General features: G+C 31.0%; 1 protein-coding gene across 1 annotated transcript; it reads left to right on the top strand.

Moving 5' to 3' along the window:
* The first annotated feature begins 8,697 nt into the window (after nt 1-8,697).
* LOC100794372 (plasma membrane ATPase 4) lies at nt 8,698-18,029 on the top strand. Its single transcript, XM_003550088.4, has 16 exons — nt 8,698-9,086; nt 12,359-12,478; nt 12,573-12,809; nt 13,307-14,068; nt 14,164-14,286; nt 14,365-14,469; nt 14,562-14,706; nt 14,805-14,969; nt 15,227-15,465; nt 15,554-15,586; nt 15,685-15,766; nt 15,862-16,022; nt 16,131-16,304; nt 16,641-16,823; nt 16,933-17,114; nt 17,711-18,029. Exons 1-16 carry the CDS (start codon nt 9,039-9,041, stop codon nt 17,805-17,807), a joined length of 2,856 nt encoding a protein of 951 aa, XP_003550136.1. The 5' UTR covers nt 8,698-9,038; the 3' UTR covers nt 17,808-18,029.
* The last annotated feature ends 2,904 nt before the right edge of the window (nt 18,030-20,933 follow it).

Here is a 20,933-nt window from a genome sequence, read left to right as displayed (position 1 = left end):
GGCACTGACGACCTTTCCTCTCCTTCCAGCACCCGCGGCCTTCGCCTCCTTCGGCCTACGACCCTTCACCTCCCCCTCCCCTAGTGTGACCTTCCATCTCCCCCTCCCCCTCACGTTACCTTCTTCTTCTTCCGGCACTGCCAGTCCGCAACCTTCCCCCCCTCCCCCCCTCACACAACCTTCCTTCGACAAAGGTAATTTTTTCCTCCTTCTCGTACCATTTTTCGTTTTCTTCTTTGATTGGTGTTTTTTTGTTGTTCCTGTTGTTGCTTTTGTTGTAAATCTGTTTGTAATTTTTATTTTTTTTTAACATTGTACAAAGATCTTCAGGGTTCTTCTACAAAAACTCATTCTCCACCCTAAAGATCTCAGCACCATCTTTATTGCAAGATCTGTGCAAGACCAGATCTTGAGTACAAGATCCTTGTTCAAGATCTTGCATTAAAGATACTCTTAGAGTTTAAAGATATGACGGAGAAGGATCATAGGAGTCGGAGATATGAGAAAGATTATGCATTGATTCCGATTCAATGTTTTGCGCCTTCATTTTGCATCCCTACCCCCCGTGCCACTCATACGCTCTTATTTTATTTATTTATTTATTTTTCTCCGTTTTATAACAATGTTTTTCATTTTTTTTGTGTTTTAAAATTGAGTATATATTAAATTATTGATAATATTAATATAAGAATTTTTATATACTAATCTAATTATAAATTATTATATATTAAAAAAAATTAGCTCAAATGAATGAAGATTATGGGAGTTATTGTAAATCTTTTTCGTTTATAGATGGTTTTTTTATTTCAAGTGGTTCAATCGGATTTAAATTGATTGTTAAAAACATTGGATCCAACTCAATCCAATTTGATAAAATACAGTTTAATTGGATTGGATAATTTGGTTTTTACCAACATATCCTTACATAATAATTATATTACCGAACCAATTTATGATGGCTATTTTTAAAAACTACAAATATACATACAAAACACAAAAAAGAAAAATGTAAAATTTGAAAATTGAAATACATAAACACATAAAATGTGAAAGGTTAGTAATCACACAATTTGAAAGGGTGTTTTTTTAAAGGCTAAAAAATTACTCAGATGCTTTTGATTGATAGTTTTATAACACCATAACATGTTTCGTCAATAAAATATCAAAAATTAAAAATATGTGAATGATGTTGGAATGCATAAAATATATATTTGAAATGCCAAAATAATACATATGTACTATCTTTGTTTCTATATATAAGTTTAAATACTTAATTGATCGAGTTCAATAAAAATAATTAAACTTATTTTTAATTAATATTACCATAAATTTAAATTTCATTTAAAAAGTATTCAGATAATTTTTTAAATTTTAATAACCCAAAATCATTTGAGATAAAATTAAAAAATTCAAGTTCTTGCACTAACTTGATAGAATTTTTTTTAGCATATCAAAATAAAATTTTAAATAAAAATATTCAAGCATAGTATGAGTTTGTTGAGAAAATAATATAGCTTACAACTTAATTATTTTTTTATATAGAAAAAGTCATACTAGAAGTGTTTGGTTAGAAAGCTCGTTTATATATATATATATAATATGATTTAAATAGGTTTTTAATTCTTTAAGTTTGGATAATTATTTCTTTTAATCTTTCAAAAAATTATATTTTTATTAGTCCCACAAATTTTCGAAAAATTACTTTTAGTCCTTCTCATTTTGTGTTAATGATTTGTGATTATTTTAAACCGTCAGAAATATTTTTTTAATTTAATTTTTTAAATGATTTGTGACAATTTAAAACCATCAGAATATCTAAGAAATTATAACAATTTCACATTCGTGTTTTTATTTTTCTTCTTTCAAATTGACAGAATATGTAAAAAAAAAATGGTCACCAAACCATACGAGTAAAATACTTTGGTGGTTTAAAATTGTCAAAAAATCATTTTTTAAAAATAAATTTTGGTAGTTAAAAACCACCACAAAGTGTAAAACTATGAATACAATAAAGAAAAGGGATTAAAAGTAGTTTTTGAAAAATTTGAGGGACTAATAAAAACAAATTTTTTAAGGAGTAAAAAAATAATTATCCAAATTTAAGGAACTAAAAATATATTTAAGCAAGAAAAAGCAAACATTAACATATAAATTTTCTTTCAAAAATTATACTCTACTAGTTGTCAATTTTTGTTAGAATATTAAAAAAAAAATTCAAACTCACAACCTCTTTCGTTTTCTCCCTTCAACTCTACTCTCATCTTATAACCACCAAGTCACCCTAACCTTATAACTCCTATTATACTCTACTCTCATCTTAAAAAGAACTATTAAGCTAAAATTTCTATTTCAAAAAATAAGGATTTACAAATATACAACTCTTACATTAAAAGTCATATTTACTTTTTAAGTCATACATTAATTTTATAGATATTAAATATGTTTTATACATCCTCCATCGCATGATAATTGTTATGTTAGAAGAAAAAATAAATGTTTAAATATGTTTTTATTCCTAATAAATAGTCGATTTTTATGTTTGTTCCTTAATAAATTTTTTCTTTGTGCTGAATCCCTAATAAAATAATACTTTTTATTTTTTATCCTTGATATTTTATTTTAGTCTTTGATTAATTAGAAATTTTTGTGTTTGTTTCCTATTAAATTAACAATTTTTTTAATGTGTATTAATAAAAAATGAGAAATATTCATCATGGACCAAACACAAAAATCGTTAATTTATTAGGGGATAAAAATAAGTGTCAAAGACCAAAAACAAAATTATTTTTTTATTAGAGACTCATTGTAAAACAAAAATTTATTAGAAAGAAAATATAAAATCGAATATTTATTAGATATAAAAACATATTTAAGTAAAAAAAATTCAAAATATTATTTTAATTTTTTAATGTAATTAATTATGAATTATGATACATGATAAACCACTTGAGACACCAGTTCACCTTAGACACCATCGTGGTTAACAATATAAAAGTTTTTATATTAATAGTATCTATATATTAAACTCTATTTTTAATTTGTAGCATTTTGTTGAGTTTAAAAGATGTTTTTTGGGTTGTAAAAAATTAAAAAAAATGTTTTTTGCGACGTATTTTGAACCCCGTCTCTCATGTGAGAACCTATGCGATTTATAAATTCCTTTAAAAGCCTTCGTTGAATCTTGTGGCATGTTCCATTCTAAGTGGACTTTTAGGATTAAACTCATCTAAATTTTATCTGTAACAAAAATATTAACTTTCTAGTATATTACGTGAAAATTTTCATTATTTTTATTTTGAATTTTAAACGGCATTTTTAATTTTACATGCTTTAATTTAGTATTTATTATGAACAAAGTTACAACCATGATTAGGATCGAGCGAAGTTTCTTTAGAGTATGGTAATGAATATTCAATACCTCTTATTAAATATGTTCAATTACATAAAAAAGTAAATATAAAACAATTAACTGTTTGTATAGAGTATGTTTTTAATATAATAAATGCTTTCATTATTAAATACGTTGCAATTTTGTTTCCTTATTCAGTAGGTATAGAGTACTCGTCATGGCCTTCTAATAATTTTACTTTAAAACTACTACAGTATACGGTTGCATTGATTTTTAGGCATCTTTTCTCCTTAATTGAATATTCAACATTGGACTTGTGAGTGTTTGATTACATTTCAACCATGCTTAAAAGGTCATAATGACGTTTACAAAATTTAATGGCATTAGCCTCCTGATTTGGTGGTTTAATGGATCAGCCTAGGTTAAAGTTATCATTAACATTAACTCTACAAAAACTTTAAGGTGTAGACTGGATGCTAAAGCAGGTCTAGTCTAATAGACTTAACTCACTTAATTGAAAGACAATTTGTAACGAGTAATGCTAAGTGATTTTCACTTTTGACATCAGACCACATAAATTTCATATGAAAAATTACTTACAAGTGAATAACATAGTAAGGAATCTATTTACTCTAATAGACTTATCTCTATCTTTTTATGTTTAACTCACTAAGAATTTAAATTTGATATATTTTATTTTGAAAATATTTTTACAGAATTTGTTAATATCGTTTGATCATACATATTTGTTAAAGCCACGTTATCTGCTTTATGCTTTTAAAGTTTTATCAGACAATAATTTTAGTTTCCAAAAATGGTTAAAGAAAAATTTTAAATCACAACTCAATCTTTTTTTTTATATTTATCTTTATATTTATTTATATAAAATAAATGTTTATTCATTACATATTATATATATATATATATATATATATATATATATATATATATATTCTAAAATACTAGTTTTAAATTAAAATAAAAAATTATATTTTAGAACTATTTGTCGAACCTACATTAGTGAACTATAAAAAATAGAATGAGCAATAATGTCACCATTTATTCTTTCATATATGAATGTATTATTAATAAGTTATTGATTCGAGTAATATTAGATTATTTTTTTTATCTAAAGTTTTAGATTTGACTTAAATTGATTAATTAACAATTAATTTTAATAATTAAAACACTTTATCTTAATGATGGTATTCAATGCTGTAAATTTACTTTGAAAATAATTAATTTCACAAATCAAAATTGTTTAGCTTACTGTCGCTTTTACGGTATATTAACAAAAAATACTGCAGTCTAATAACATTTTTGTTCATGTACGTGTATACTTTGGTCACAATTTTTATGCTGACCCGTTTTATATTTTAGTTGTTAAATTTATGTTTCATGGGGCTGGGGACCCGTTTTATAGTTTGGCTGTGATGCGAATCATGCCAAGCCCAATGTTAATAAATTATTGGATATTCACGGAAATTAAATTTTTTTATGTAGGAATTTAAATGTTTATTCTATGTAAATATGACGTTTTTATAAGATTGTTTTTATTCAATTATTCTCAATGGATGAAATACATTTTTTATTAAATATATAGACTAAAATAAATAAATTTTGAATAGGAGTTAAAATTATAGAACAAAATAGTTTTAAAATTAAAAACATATTTAAATTTTATTTGTTTCTATCTTCATGAATATAAATTTTTTACCTAAAAAATACAAAAAAAAAATATAAAAAAGTACACAAATAATACAAGCTAAAAATTATTTATGCAAATGATACAAAACATAATTCAAGGTAAGAAATTGGTCCCCCAAATCGATTTCTCACCTACTATTTTTTTTACTTATTTAAGAAACCAATTTTTGAAAAATCAATTTCTTAACTATTTTTTTTATATATGTTTAAAATTCAGTTATTGGAAAATCAATTTCTAAACGTTCCTTTCTCTTTTTTTTAACCCAGTTAAGAAACCGATTCCCGAGGAATCAATTTTTTAACTGCTTTTTTTTTATTTATTTAACTTTACTTTTTTTTTTTAATTTTTAATTTGTTTTTTTATTAATTTATAAATATTAATTTTTTATAAAAAAATATTTTGCATATGTCGTTTTTAATTTTATATTAATTTTTTTGTTTAAAATTTTTTCAAACCTTTTCTATCATGTGGTCAATTCCACACAAAGATTAATTAAAAAAAAACACTTATAATTCCATTTTTATCAAATAATATTTTTTTAATAAAACAATAATCCTTAAATGAAATATTTAGAATAGGTGGCATAATTTGAAAGTAAACATACCTAAAAAAAGAAAAAAAAAATTGAAACCAAGTTTATCTAAATTAAAAAAGACGAAAAAAAATAAAGAAAACTTAGACAAATAACTCATAGACTAACATGATTAAAATACATAAAAAAGTTAGAACAACTAGTTTACGCAATGACTGTTGGTTCTTCTCCTTTGATAAGCTACCAAAGAGCCTGTAAGATCAAAAAAAGAAAAAAAAAAACATAGCAAAGCAATACACAGCAGAGCAAGACCCAAAGATTTACGTGAATTGGCAATGTGCCTACATCCACGGGAAAGTGCAGCTCCTCATCATCACATTGATCATGAAATTACAAGTTCAATACAAGCAGCAGCTAGCTTTGATCTCTCTTGATTTCTCTTGTTCAAAACCTCTCTCAATCACCTAGCTCACTACCTCCTTTAAGAGCTTCTGAATTTTCCTGCAACTCCTTTGTTTGCAGCCTCTCAAAAACTCTTCTTTTTTTTTTCTATATTACATGATCAAGAATATATATACACTCTAAAAACTAGTCATAGGAACAAAGGCTATACTTTGGTGCCAAAACTAATTCAGTTATAATAACTGAAAACAGTTATGACAACACCACTATAAAGCCTTCTCACTTGTGCCAATTGTGATTTTGAGTCACACACCACAATGACTATACAAATTCATCACAGATTAGAGCAATGATCTCATAAATAGTTCTTGATTTTCTTGGTTTGTGTACTAGGGCAAGGATCTCACCTGGAGAACGCCCAAAAGTTGCATTCAACTCAATCGGACCTTTAGTACTAAATTTCGAATAAATGAAAAACATTTTCCCCACATCATCGTTGTGTTTGAGCTCCACATAGTCGTATTCAACACAACCATCACCTACGTGAATTTGTTGATGGTAAAAAAGATTAAGTAAAATTCTGCAACCTCCGTTGGCGTAAAAAATTATTTTCCTTAAGGCATCAAGAGACATGTCCTCACTTATTGTGATGACTTTAGGACCACTATGACATTCAAACTTTATCCCTTCATATGATGAAATTATGTCACTGTTGCAATACACAAGAACAAATACACTATCCATGTTATAAGCAATATGGTGAATATCAGACAAAGATGTTGAGTTGTATCTAACCCCTATTGTTATTTATATTAGGTGATTAACTGTTTTCCTGTGACTCATACCAATAGTTGAGATCACATTGACAATATAAACGGTTTAGATTACGTCTTAATTTATTACGATTGGTTTGTGTGATTCGAAAAAAAGCAACATTTAGTCAAATCGTTTCATAAAAAGCATTGCTCTGTCACATCATTTTAAAACAAGCAATATGAGGTCAAATTGTTAGGGAAAAAGAAATGTGGGGGTCAAATTGTCTTGAAAAAACAATGTTTAGTCAATTTGTCTAAAAAATGCAATGTTCAGTGTTTAATCAATTAACAAGGATAAACTGACATTCATAGTACACAATAGTTTAACAAGTGTTGTTTCTTGCCACCAGTTCCACATTTGAGAGGTTGTCTGTTTCTTGTTGGATGTCGGCGTACTCGTTCATGTTCTTGTGGTTGAAGTTGTTCATCAAGAATAATAAGTTGTTCTTCCTAGACAAAGTCATTAATATTCGGTTGATTGGTTGAAGAACTACCAACAATAGTTTGATGAAAGGATGCAAACAAAGGTACGAGCATACTTTGCATGTACGCATAAGTAGATTCCAGTGTTTGAAGATTTGTACCTATTGGTTACTCATAAAGTCTTCTCCGCTAGCACCAAAGAACTGCAGATTGTACCCATAATCTTGATGATGATGATGATGTGGTTGTGGCGTGAATTCATATGATTGAGGAGGTGATTGTAATCTTTCATCATGCATGCTGACAACTACTCGAGGGCTTTGTGGTGGAGAATGTTGTTCAGTTTTCATCTCTGGAGCTAAGCAAGATTTGACGGCAACATTTGATATTTAAAGATTTATGTATCATAAAATTTAATTATAGTATAATTTATATGATAAAATTTATTTATTTACTATGCTTACTTTTTTTTATGTCAAGAATAGGCTTACTTTTAGTACCTTATTATTCTCAAATTTTAATTTTATTCTCTTTATTTCTTTTCATGAATTTGGTCCTTAGTATTTTAATTATGTAATTTTTGTCAAATTATTAACTTCACATCCAATATTTAATCAATGCTAGACATTGCCATGTATGGTCACATCAATATTTTTGTTCAATATTAAAACGTAGTTAAAATTAATGGATGAACTAATTAAAATTGCACAGTTAAAGTAGTAAAGAAACTAAATTTATTCAAAAAAATTGAAGAGGTGAAAATTAAATTTTAACCATATTATGGAGACCAAAAGTATAATTAATTCTATTTAAATAATTATATAAAAATAAAAATGTGTGCATACATGCATGTATTATTTTTTTTGACGCATGCCTTATGTTGTCCCCGCAACATGAAATTTTGAGATCCCTCATGACATATATATGCTATAAACTTAGATTATGTTTGTTTACTAACTGAAAAACTAGTTTGACCATTTGATAAATATTTTTTTTTAATAATTTTTAGTGTTTTTTAAAACATTAAAACGTTTAACTTTTATTTTTTTATATTTTCTTTTCTTTTATCTTTAATATATTTATCAAATTTTGTGATTATTTTTTTAAAAATAAATCATAATTTTATTACTTTTATCTCATTTTACAATTTTCAACTACTTTATAAATTAAATTTTCAACTTCTAACTATTATCTTCCTGTTATCAAATAATTTTTTAATTTTTAACTAATTTTATCGAACATAACTCTATTCCTTTTAATTTTTTAATAGTATCCTAAAGACATTAATTTATAAGGCTTTACAAATTATACTATTTTTTTATTGATTTTTATTGATGATAATATAATTTTTTTTAAGGCAAAAAAAGCATATCACCGTTAAATCGTAAAATTTTACCACGGTAGGACAAAGCTTTTGTACTCTCTGTAGCCACAAATGATGATTATATATATTATATATAAGTATATGACAAGAGAAGAGAGGAGACCCTGAAACTGAAAGAGAAAAAAGTGAAGTGAACGGGAGCACCCAGAGAAGTTCACGGCTTCACTTTCACATCACCAAACACCTCTCTCAAGGCCTAGCTAGCTTAGCTTCAATCTCTTTCCTTCTGCCTCCTTTTCCTCCCTCTCTGCATTTATTTTCTTTTGGACTATTCCACTCATGCACCCTCCAATCCCCTCTATTTAACCCTCCCTATCTTCTTCTCCTCACATAATTCACACACACTCATTATTACTATATACACACCTTCTTTCTTCTCTTCTCCTTCTTCAGTTCTCTTCCTCTTTTTCCTTCTTTCTTTCAACATGGGTGGCATCAGCCTCGAAGAGATCAAAAACGAGAACGTCGATCTGGTACTTATTCTGCTTCTTAATTCCTTGTTCCTCTTTAATTTTCTTCTATCTACCCTTTAATTAATTTATTTTCTTATGGACTTTCAATATGCCCTTTAACCATTTCCTTTCTCACCATTTCTCTGTGTTTTTTTTTTCTCTTTCTTTCAACGAAAATTTAGATATCAAATTTAGTAACGAAAATTAGTAGTATTTTAATTATTTCATCATTAATTACTTTTAATACGTCTTTTTATTTATTTATAAAAAATCGATTTTCTTCTTCTGAAAAGAAAAATAAATTCACGGGTACTGAATGATACTTGGATTTGCAGTCACGTTCCCTTTTTGTTCCCTCTCCAAACTCGTGAAAACCCTCTTTAGGCCAGTGATTTTTATGAGCTGGATATTCTAACAGTGTACTACACGAAGAGTTAAATTCTCACGACACATTTTTTTTTCGGTAAAAGATTCTCATGACACAATTTCTAATTTATTTTCTTTTGGAGATTTGACTCAGTAAGAATATTATTATAATCCATATATACATAATTATAGATATATTATTATTATTATTATTATTATTATTATTATTGATTTTCTTGATGATTTAGATTATTTCCCTTTAGAAGATAGCAAGTAAGCAGCAAGTTCTCCCTTCACGGCCTTACTCAACAAGCTAGCGACACTAATAGAAGATACAATTTTTTTGGGTAATCATTTATCAAAATTATTTTAATGAATATATGGAAGATAAGTTGAATTTTCTTAGGATATACGTATTTGAGACATACATATTTGAATACGTATTTGGGATATACGTATTTTGGTGACTACCTACCATACGGAAGTTACTACTACCAAACGTCATTTGATGATTAGCGGTGTGACCTATTTCGCCGAGTCAACCGAAATCCCCTTTTTTTTCTGGGTTGTTATCGTATTTTTCAACTTTTATTTTCGTTGTATATGAAATTTTTAGCAAGCTATTAAGTTTATTAATTTTTAGCAAGCTATTAAGTTCACAATTAATTATCTGATTATTACTTGCTTGCTTTTTCATACGAGTTCATATCTATTGGTCCCTACTAATAATTTTGATGAGTAAAAATGTATTTGATCTCTCAAAATATTTTAAAATGTTAGTAGCTTCAATCTCTATAAATTATAAAATTTTAGTTTCTATATTTATCAAAAGTGATATAATTTTAATCCTTTTTTAAGACTAAAACAGGTTTTATTCATTTATTGAAAATAAATAACTATAAACATATAATTTTTTATAGAATAAAAAGAATATTTTAAAGAAAAAAAAACATATTTTATTCTTTTTGTAAGATTTTTTATAAGTTTCGGTCATTTGAGTCAATTATAAAATTAATCCTTGATCCGGAGCTTAATCGTACTTTAAGTTGTTGATTTCTCTGCAATGATGTATTCTACATGAATTGAAAAAACACATTTTATTTTAATAAAAGAAAAAAATACAAACAAAATAAATAATAAAAAGAGGTTATTGTTTGTGATGATATTTTTGCTTTACGAAGAAGAAAGAAATGATTTCGTAAGATTCCGAGAAATCCGCACCGTACGATAGTTAGTGGCAGCAAATAACGACTTGAAATAGTTTTTTCTTCGCGTACGGCACGGCTCTCTCTATTCTAATATGAAGTAAAATGAAGTAAAAATAAGGATACATTTGACTTTATTTTAAAGTGAACAAAATTAGATGCTTTAATTGGAATTAAGGATGGAAACATTAGTGGCTTTTTGCTTTATACATTTTTACTTAATCATTAGAGTAGTTCAATCCAATTTTTTTTATTTACCAAATGGTTTAATATGTATGAGTTATGGTACTTTTATTACTGAATTTAATTTCTAATGATAAAAAAATCAAAATTTTTTATTTACTCTTTGATTGTATTGCAATAAGCCAATATTATCTCTTAAATTGTAGTTTGTACAAAAATATAATTAATTTTATTGTTGAATTAAATTTAAAAAGTTTTTATAGAATTGAATCTAAACTGAATTTCAATCATCATCAGCTTCAGAATTTTGGAAGATTTAAACGTTTTGGTTAAAATGAATATTTTTCATCTTCATTTTTACTTGATCTGGATTCTGATTCTTATAATTATTCATTTGTAGACTTTGATTTTGATAATTTTAATTATTTGATATTGATTTTTACCATCCAGGTATCTACTCCTATTGTTTTTACTTATTTGATATTTTTTTATCTATACTTATTTGAGTTTTAATCTTTAGAGTTTTTATTATTGGTTTTTAATCTTCCTTAAGCATAAGTTCTTATTGTTTCCAATTATTAAAGGATTGGTTTGTAAACGATCAAAACCTTATTAAGTAAAATTGCAAAAGGTAATATTAAAACTTTGTACCCATCTCTATGTTCTTATTTTTTCAAATTTAATTTTAAGGAAAATTAAAATAATTTATGGGTGATGTTTTCTTAGCCAATTTATGGGTAATGTAACACAATTAAAGTTGGGTATATAAAAAAAATTATTTCCCGTTTTATGAAATATTATTTTTTAGAACTATATTTAATTTTATTTTTTAACAATAAAATTCCATGTAATCGCTACTGAAAATTTTAAGATAAATTAAATTCTGTTTCAATAATTGATTAAAAATAGTTAATGAATAGTAGGGTGAATAAAATCAATAAATAAGTTAAAAGTATTTGTCTTGGAAGATAAATTAATGCAATATTTATTTTAATTATTTTTTATATTATTTTACTCTTAATTCTTAATGCTTCGTTTACTCTTATTCTTAAAACGTCACATCAAAATTCTTCAATTTGTTAGGAATAGTAGAGATCATATTTTGAGGACTAAAGTATGATAAATTCATTCTTAATTAAAAGAATAGTAATTTGCGGTTTTTTTTTGGAGGAGGGGGTGTGTGACATTAGGACAACTTCGTCAGTAGTTAGTTAGTAGAAACTTATGGATTCCTAACTTCATAAAGCTTGATTATTGTAATTGGGTTTTGAGTGACATTTTTTTTCTCTCAAACAAACGAATACCTTAACCATTAGTTCATGTTTGATTCTCCGTTGTAAAATTATGTTTGAGGCAAAGTTTATTTTGCCAATGGATTAGAACCATTGCTTTTGCATTCATTTTACTTTTATCCTTTGGATTTGCATTGGAACCAATGTCTCAACATTTTCAAGTGCAAACCAAACATGCACATGTTTGTGCATGCTGCTAAGTAGTATTATGAGAAATAACAAGCATTGAAATGAACCTTGTCCTCAGGAACGGATTCCAATAGAGGAAGTGTTTGAGCAGCTGAAATGTTCAAGAGCAGGTCTAACATCAGAGGAAGGGGGCAATCGGCTTCAAGTCTTTGGACCAAACAAATTGGAAGAGAAAAAAGTATGTTCTCATCACAAACTCATAATAATGCAGTTTATGCTTTTTTGTTGCTTCATTAGATGCATGTAGGTGATGTTATGTTTGATGAAAACAGGAGAGCAAGTTTTTGAAGTTCTTGGGTTTTATGTGGAACCCCTTGTCTTGGGTTATGGAAGCTGCTGCTATAATGGCCATTGCTTTGGCAAATGGAGGAGGAAGGCCACCAGATTGGCAGGACTTTGTCGGAATTATCGCGCTGCTAGTGATCAACTCCACAATTAGTTTTATTGAGGAAAACAATGCTGGCAATGCTGCTGCTGCTCTTATGGCTGGTTTGGCTCCCAAGACTAAGGTTTTTATTTTACCCTCAAACTTATTTATGGAACCAGTATACAACTTGGTTCCTAAAAGTTATAACTTGTATTGCTTTGGTCCCCGAATGTATTGGCTTGCTAATAAGATGCAGTTTCTTAGGTGCTTTTGATGTTGTTTCCCAATAAAAAATAGTTTCACCTCAATGATCTGTTTAAGAAAGGTTTGCATTAAATATCTCCATAGATTACCGAGGTGAAACTTCAATTCTGATTGGAGAGCAATACTAAAAGTACCTAAAAAATTGTATCTAAGTTTTGTGCATAAATTTATCCTACCAAATTGTCAAATTGTAAACAATTTCACGGTTCAAAGGAATAATTTGTACGGATGAAAACAATCATGGACCAAAGCAACACAAGTTGCCACTTTCAGAGACCAGATTGTATATTAACTCCTTTATGGTTGTGTGTGCATTATTTATGCTAGCATCTTTTTAATCAATGTTTGTTAAACTTTTATGGCCTCAAATTTTAGGTACTAAGGGATAACCGATGGAGTGAACAAGATGCTGCAATTTTAGTACCAGGAGACATAATCAGCATCAAGTTAGGAGATATCATTCCGGCCGACGCTCGTCTTCTTGAGGGTGATCCTTTGAGTGTTGATCAGTCTGCTCTGACTGGAGAATCACTCCCTGTAACAAAGAGTCCCTCGGATGAAGTGTTTTCGGGATCAACGGTCAAGAAGGGTGAGATAGAAGCAGTTGTGATTGCTACTGGGGTGCACACCTTTTTTGGCAAAGCAGCTCATCTGGTGGACAGCACCAACCAAGTTGGACACTTCCAGAAAGTGCTTACAGCAATTGGTAACTTCTGCATTTGCTCAATTGCGGTTGGAATCGTCATCGAGCTCATAGTCATGTACCCGATTCAGCACCGCAGGTACAGGGATGGAATTGACAACCTGTTAGTGCTCTTGATCGGAGGAATTCCCATTGCCATGCCAACTGTGTTGTCTGTCACTATGGCTATTGGTTCCCACAGGCTTTCTCAGCAGGGTGCCATCACAAAAAGAATGACAGCTATTGAGGAAATGGCAGGCATGGATGTCCTATGCAGTGACAAAACCGGGACTCTCACCTTGAATAAGTTGAGTGTTGACAGAAACTTGATTGAGGTGTTTGCTAAGGGTGTTGAGAAAGAGTATGTTATTCTTCTCGCGGCAAGAGCTTCTAGGACTGAAAATCAAGATGCCATAGATGCTGCAATTGTTGGAATGCTTGCTGACCCAAAGGAGGTATATATATACACAATCTAACTCTTTTGTACAAGAAAAAAAAACTTGAATTTGGGATATAAATAAAATTTAATTTTGATGTTCTGATTGATTAGGCACGTAGTGGTATTAGGGAGGTACATTTCCTTCCATTCAATCCTGTAGACAAGAGGACTGCACTGACCTACATTGATTCTGATGGAAATTGGCATAGAGCTAGCAAAGGGGCTCCTGAGCAGGTAAATATTGGTTTCATTGGCTCAATCTTATGATATTTTTTTTAAAGATGTTTACACCGTGCTTTTCTCCTGCTTCAGATAATCACCCTCTGCAACTGCAAAGAGGATGTCAGAAGAAAGGTTCATGCAGTAATTGATAAGTTTGCCGAGCGTGGACTTCGGTCTCTAGGTGTTGCAAGACAGGTAAGCAAAGCTAATAACTTTGTGTCTTCTTTTCTGTTTGATTGAAATGAATACAATTCTTTTATTGAAAGCTTATATGATCTGTGAAACAGGAAGTACCTGAAAAATCAAAAGATAGTCCTGGTGGACCATGGCAATTTGTTGGTCTGCTACCATTGTTTGATCCTCCCAGGCATGATAGTGCCGAAACCATTAGAAGGGCTCTGAACCTTGGTGTGAATGTTAAGATGATTACTGGTAGGATTTGAAGTCATAATTTCTTGAAGCTTTAACCATATAATGAAATCCTGTAGCTAAGTAGCTTTGAAATTGCTTGTGCCTCTATCATTCTGTAGGGGATCAGCTTGCCATTGGAAAGGAAACGGGCCGAAGGCTTGGAATGGGAACAAACATGTACCCTTCATCTGCATTGCTTGGCCAAGACAAGGATGCTTCTATTTCAGCTCTTCCAGTTGATGAGTTGATTGAGAAGGCTGATGGATTTGCAGGAGTATTTCCTGGTAAGTCCCTTAAATTTATGTGTAATGAGTGCATCTTATTTAAGTTAGAGTTATAACTTCACTTCAGTGTTTATATGATAATGATAATGATGACCAATCATCAATTTCTTTTTTCTTCTGAACTATTTCAAACACCCTTATTAGTCCATGGCTTCTATGCAAGTATTGAAACTGCTATATTTACCAACAGAGTAATTATGCTTCAAATTGAACAACACTTCAAATGTTCTAATCCCTTTTTTCTTTGTATATGGTAGAACACAAATATGAAATTGTTAAGAGGCTGCAAGAGAGGAAACATATATGTGGAATGACGGGAGATGGTGTAAACGATGCCCCTGCATTAAAGAAAGCAGATATTGGAATTGCTGTTGCTGATGCTACAGATGCTGCTAGAAGTGCTTCTGATATTGTCCTCACTGAACCTGGTCTGAGTGTCATTATTAGTGCAGTGCTCACCAGCAGGGCAATTTTCCAGAGGATGAAGAACTATACTGTTAGTTTCCTTGCATTTATAGTTACTTATTTGATTTTATTTAAATGTTTTTGGTTGTCTAATCTCGAAAATTTTGATTTTGGAACAGATCTATGCTGTCTCAATCACCATTCGTATTGTGGTAAGTGTTGAAATTTGGTTGATACCAAAAAATGTCAATTTTTATTCTACATATACAATTGAATCATATACTTATGTGGTTTATTTTTTTCTTTGTAGTTTGGTTTCTTGTTTATTGCGTTGATCTGGAAGTTTGATTTTGCACCCTTCATGGTTTTGATTATTGCCATACTCAATGATGGTAAGATAATATTTTTCATGACCTTCATGTTATTTTTACTTTTCTCTGCTGAAATGTTTAAACTTATTTCCTTACACTACCATGCATTGATTTAGGTACCATTATGACTATATCCAAGGATAGAGTGAAACCATCTCCACTTCCTGATAGCTGGAAACTGAGGGAGATATTTGCTACTGGAGTTGTGCTAGGAAGTTACATGGCACTAATGACAGTAGTATTTTTCTGGGCAATGAAAGATACCAACTTCTTCTCGGTACATAATTTATATCTTTGTTTTTCTTTTTACCTCAATATGATCACCGCCGACTAGTGGAAATCGTGGAAATCCTAATGGCCATGTGCACAACTTTCACTCTTGCAGAACAAGTTTGGTGTGAGGCCGTTGAGCGATAGCCCTGACAAAATGATGGCAGCCTTATACCTACAAGTCAGTATAATTAGCCAGGCTCTAATCTTCGTCACAAGGTCCCGCAGCTGGTCTTTTGTTGAAAGACCTGGTCTTCTCCTACTAGGTGCATTTTTTATTGCTCAGTTGGTAAGATTGAACCTCCTATTCTCCCATCAGCAATGCAGTATATAAAGTTGTTTTTTCAGTTGCGTCTGATGTATTGTTGAGTGATCTGAGCCGACCTCACCTAGCAGGATAAGACTTTGTTGTTGTTGTTATTGTCGTTTGGCCTAAGTATTGTAGAAGCATCATTTTATTATGTTTTCAAGATGTGTCTTGATCATCACACATAATGCACTTATTCCTCTCCAAAACAACCAAAAGTAGAGAGAAAAGATCTGTTACCAAGGCAAATGAGTGTTTTAGTGTTTTTGGCTTTCTTTGGTGGTAACTGGTAACAATAACTTGTTCTGTAATTTACAGGTGGCAACTTTTATAGCAGTATATGCTAACTGGAGCTTTGCACGAATAAAGGGAATGGGATGGGGTTGGGCTGGTGTAATCTGGCTCTACAGTGTGGTAACCTATATCCCTCTTGATTTACTCAAATTCGCAATCCGCTATATTCTAAGTGGGAAGGCTTGGGATAATCTTTTGGAGAACAAGGTATGTTCTTTTTTTATTATTATTTTCTCTTATTTAACATTTGTTGCAATGCTGATATAGTCCAGAGGTTTATCTAGATTCATATCATGCTCATGATTTCTCATCACAGACTGCTTTCACTACAAAGAAAGACTATGGTAAAGAAGAGAGGGAAGCTCAATGGGCGGCTGCACAGAGGACACTTCACGGTCTTCAGCCTCCGGAAACTTCCAACCTTTTCAATGACAAAAATAGCTACAGGGAGCTTTCAGAGATTGCTGAACAAGCCAAGAGACGTGCCGAAGTTGCAAGGTAAGCCATTAAATTATATCACATTAAGCTAGTGCTTGTAAAGGATTAGGAAGTGCGTGGTCATTCAATACGAGTGATGCGAGCAACATATTCTCGGATACACTCTCTTTTCAACACATAGTAAAACTCATGAGGGACCCACTAAATACTCCCTCTATCCCATAATAAGTGTGTCTTATGTTTTTTTTTACACAGATCAAACAAAGTTAGTGAATAGATGAAAGAGTGTGCAAAATTAATGTTACCATCATTAATTTATTTACAGTTTTTGCTGCTCATCATTAATATCATTAAAGGTGTAAAATCGACAAGAAATAATAAATAATAAATTGAAAAGCTAAAATAGCACTTAATTTGTGACTTTTTTTAACACTACACTTACTATGGGACAAAGGTGGTAATAAATAGAATGGAGTCCACTAAGGAGTTGGACCTAAATCATGTAGTGAGATTCACATAATTTCACTGCATAATAAAAGTTGTGTTGAAAAGACTATATGAAAGTGTATTTTGCTAGCATTTTCTAATGTATGATACTGAGAAATAATGAATGATGTGTATGAAGTTCCTCTAACAATATTTGAAATGTGTTCTAGGCTTAGGGAGCTTCATACTCTAAAGGGACATGTTGAGTCAGTGGTGAAGCTGAAGGGGCTGGACATTGACACGATTCAGCAGCACTATACAGTTTAAGGAGCTTGGACAAGCTTCGGGAAGAACCGGCTCAGTGCTTTTTTGAGAAATTTTTTTTACATATAATGACGAAGAAAGACCATGTTCAATCTGTCTTTAAGTTACATAAAAAAATGAGTCCTGTGAAAATTTGAATGGTCTCTCTCACTGTCTCCATCTTTTCTTGGAGATACTATGCTCTTTTTACGTACCAAATAACATAATTGGTAGGGTTTACTATCATCTTTTTATCTGGTAGTATGCTAGTGTTATTGCTTACTAAGATAGTATTAAAAGCTCAATACATTGGTATTAACACCGTTGTTTAATATTGAACTCAACTTCCTGTGTTTTTCTCCAATCAAAATAAGTTGAGTCTCCGATGGCTATCCCATTTTTACAAGGTTCTTTTTTTTTTTTAGTCCATGTTATCTACAACTTTTTAAAATTGCAATTGCATTTGTCACGATCTAATACATAAAATGTGGTACATAATCATCATAGTTTGATGTGGTTGTAGCAATAACAAGATAAACATGAAAGAAATGCTTAACTGTTTGAATTGAATTAGAATTAAATTCTAATAAAGATATTGTACTTACCAAAATCTGACTAAGGTGAGCTCTTGCGTGGCCTTTGTTAAGAGGATAAGAGGGGGGGCCTACAAAACGTCTCTCTCCCCCCTCCTTCTTTCTGGAGAGGCCCAACACTTGGAGTCCAACAAGGGAGAGTTGTTAGTCCTATGTGTTAATTAAAAAAATTTTATATCAATAATAAATTTATATCAATTGCATTTGTCACGATCTAATACATAAAATGTGGTACATAATCATCATAGTTTGATGTGGTTGTAGCAATAACAAGATAAACATGAAAGAAATGCTTAACTGTTTGAATTGAATTAGAATTAAATTCTAATAAAGATATTGTACTTACCAAAATCTGACTAAGGTGAGCTCTTGCGTGACCTTTGTTAAGAGGATAAGAGGGGGGGGCCTACAAAACGTCTCTCTCCCCCCTCCTTCTTTCTGGAGAGGCCCAACACTTGGAGTCCAACAAGGGAGAGTTGTTAGTCCTATGTGTTAATTAAAAAAAATTTATATCAATAATAAAGTGTTTGCAATTGGTTTTGAGCCCTTGACCTCAAACTAAACTATGTCTCGATTTAACCACTAAGACATATTAGTTATGCTTGTAATTTTAGGATTTTACATTTCTCTTATTGTTTTTTGGTTGAGAACTAATCTGTATAAATCTTTGGAACTGAATGAAAATAGACAACATTGTTGTTTTGTCACAAAGTGTGAGCATTGTCTCTGTTAGGGTTCTTCCTTGAACCAACTGATCTTATCAGGAATTCACTCAATTCTTGTGGCGATCCTCTAGGCTTATCAAATCTCGTTGTTTGTGGCGCCTCTTTGATTTTCTTTCTTCCATGTTTCTGTTCCTATTTGCATTTCCGCGGTTTCCAAAATTGTGCCTTCAGCCCGAATTTTCTCAGGTTCGTTCTGCACATTTTACGAATATGTTTTTAGTGTTTCTTGACCCTAAATTGCAGTTCAAAGTGTCATCTTTCTTCTCGTTTTGGAATATGAGTTTTGTAGACCGAGATTCGAACGAAATTAAAAACTCGTTTTGGGTTGTTGTTCTTGGTGCGTGAATTCCATCCTAGAAGATTCGATTTTGAACCAAGCATGTGGTTCTCTCATCATTTGGTACCAGAGCTCAGTTCTAGGGTTGGAATTGAGTTACCTTTTTTCTCCATTCTCTTAATCAATTCTACTCATACTCTGTTGCTGACACAACCCTAATTTCTGTTTGCTAAAATTTGGATTGTGCAATTTGGTTTTTTGCTATCTTCAATTTCTTGTTCTGTTCATACTCTGTTGCATATTTGTTCTTGGTGTTGATTTCTGTTGAGTGTTAAACATGAGCTTGTCTTGTGGGGAATGCTAATCTAGTGAATCAGTTGCTGCAACTTAAAAGTTTGATTGCAAGGTTACAAATTTCATTACTAGAAGCAGTTTGTGTTAAAAAAAAATTGCACAACTCGTGGCTGTTGTTTATTAAATTCAGTAGAAAAAAAACAAAGAGTACAACAGCTATAGTCATTAAATTTCCTTGCACCCCACTTGTTTGATAAAATTCCTAAGTGTCAAGTGTCTTCTCTAATCCTTGTTTTCCATAGATTTTGTTCTTGTTTGTTGGTGGTGAAATTGTTCTTTGCTACTTCCCTTTTGTTGGTGTTCACAATTTTGTGTCAAGCCTTGTGATTGTTACCCTTGAAAGTGATTCTTGACCATAGATTGTTGATTCTTGTAAGAACCTCAAGTTAGAGAACGAGTGGAAAAAGGCCAGAGAGTACATTTGCTGAAAAGCCTATTTGTGTGAAACACTTTGGTGAGGTCTTCTTACTTTAGATTTTGTTCATGGCTAAGAGAGAGGGACCTCCATCCCCTACTAGAGATCATAGGGTGTTGTTAGATGCCTTAACTCAAAGGATGAACCAAGTTTTGAGGGAGCATATGGAGGAAATTTATAAGAGGCTCGAGAGTTTAGAAAACCAAAATCTGAATAGGGAGAATGACCAACATGAAGATAGGGATAGACATGAGAGGCATGAAGGGAGAAGAAGGAGAGGAAATGAGGAAGAACCAAGAGGAAACCGAGATGAGGGAGGAAGAGTTACCATTCCACCATTTAGGGGTAAAAGTGATCCTGAAGCCTATATTGAGTGGGAGTTGAAGGTAGAACAAATTTTCTCTTGTCACACCTTAACTGAAGGGAGGAAGATCAAGCTAGCTACCTTGGAATTCACTGGCTATGCCTTAGTTTGGTGGGATCAATTCCAAAGGGAGAGAAGGAGGTATAGAGAGCCAATGTTGGAGACTTGGGAGGAGTTGAAAAGAGTGTTGAGAAGGAGGTATGTTCCATCTCACTACCATAGAGAGCTTCTCAATAAGCTCCAAAGAATGACCCAAGGGAGTAAGAGTGTAGATGAGTTCTACAAAGACCTTGAAATAGCCCTAATTCGAGCCAATGTTGAGGAGGATAGGGAGGCAACCATGACAAGGTTTCTTAATGGGCTGAATGGAGATATAAGGGATATGGTGGAGTTGCAAAATTATGTGGAGATAGAGGATATAA

The sequence above is a fragment of the Glycine max genome, chromosome 17 (assembly GCF_000004515.6).
Source record: "Glycine max cultivar Williams 82 chromosome 17, Glycine_max_v4.0, whole genome shotgun sequence".
In the NCBI taxonomy this organism is placed as follows: Eukaryota; Viridiplantae; Streptophyta; class Magnoliopsida; order Fabales; family Fabaceae; genus Glycine; species Glycine max.
The sequence above is the reverse complement of the archived record's forward strand: the minus strand, read 5'-3'. Positions and strand labels throughout refer to the sequence as shown.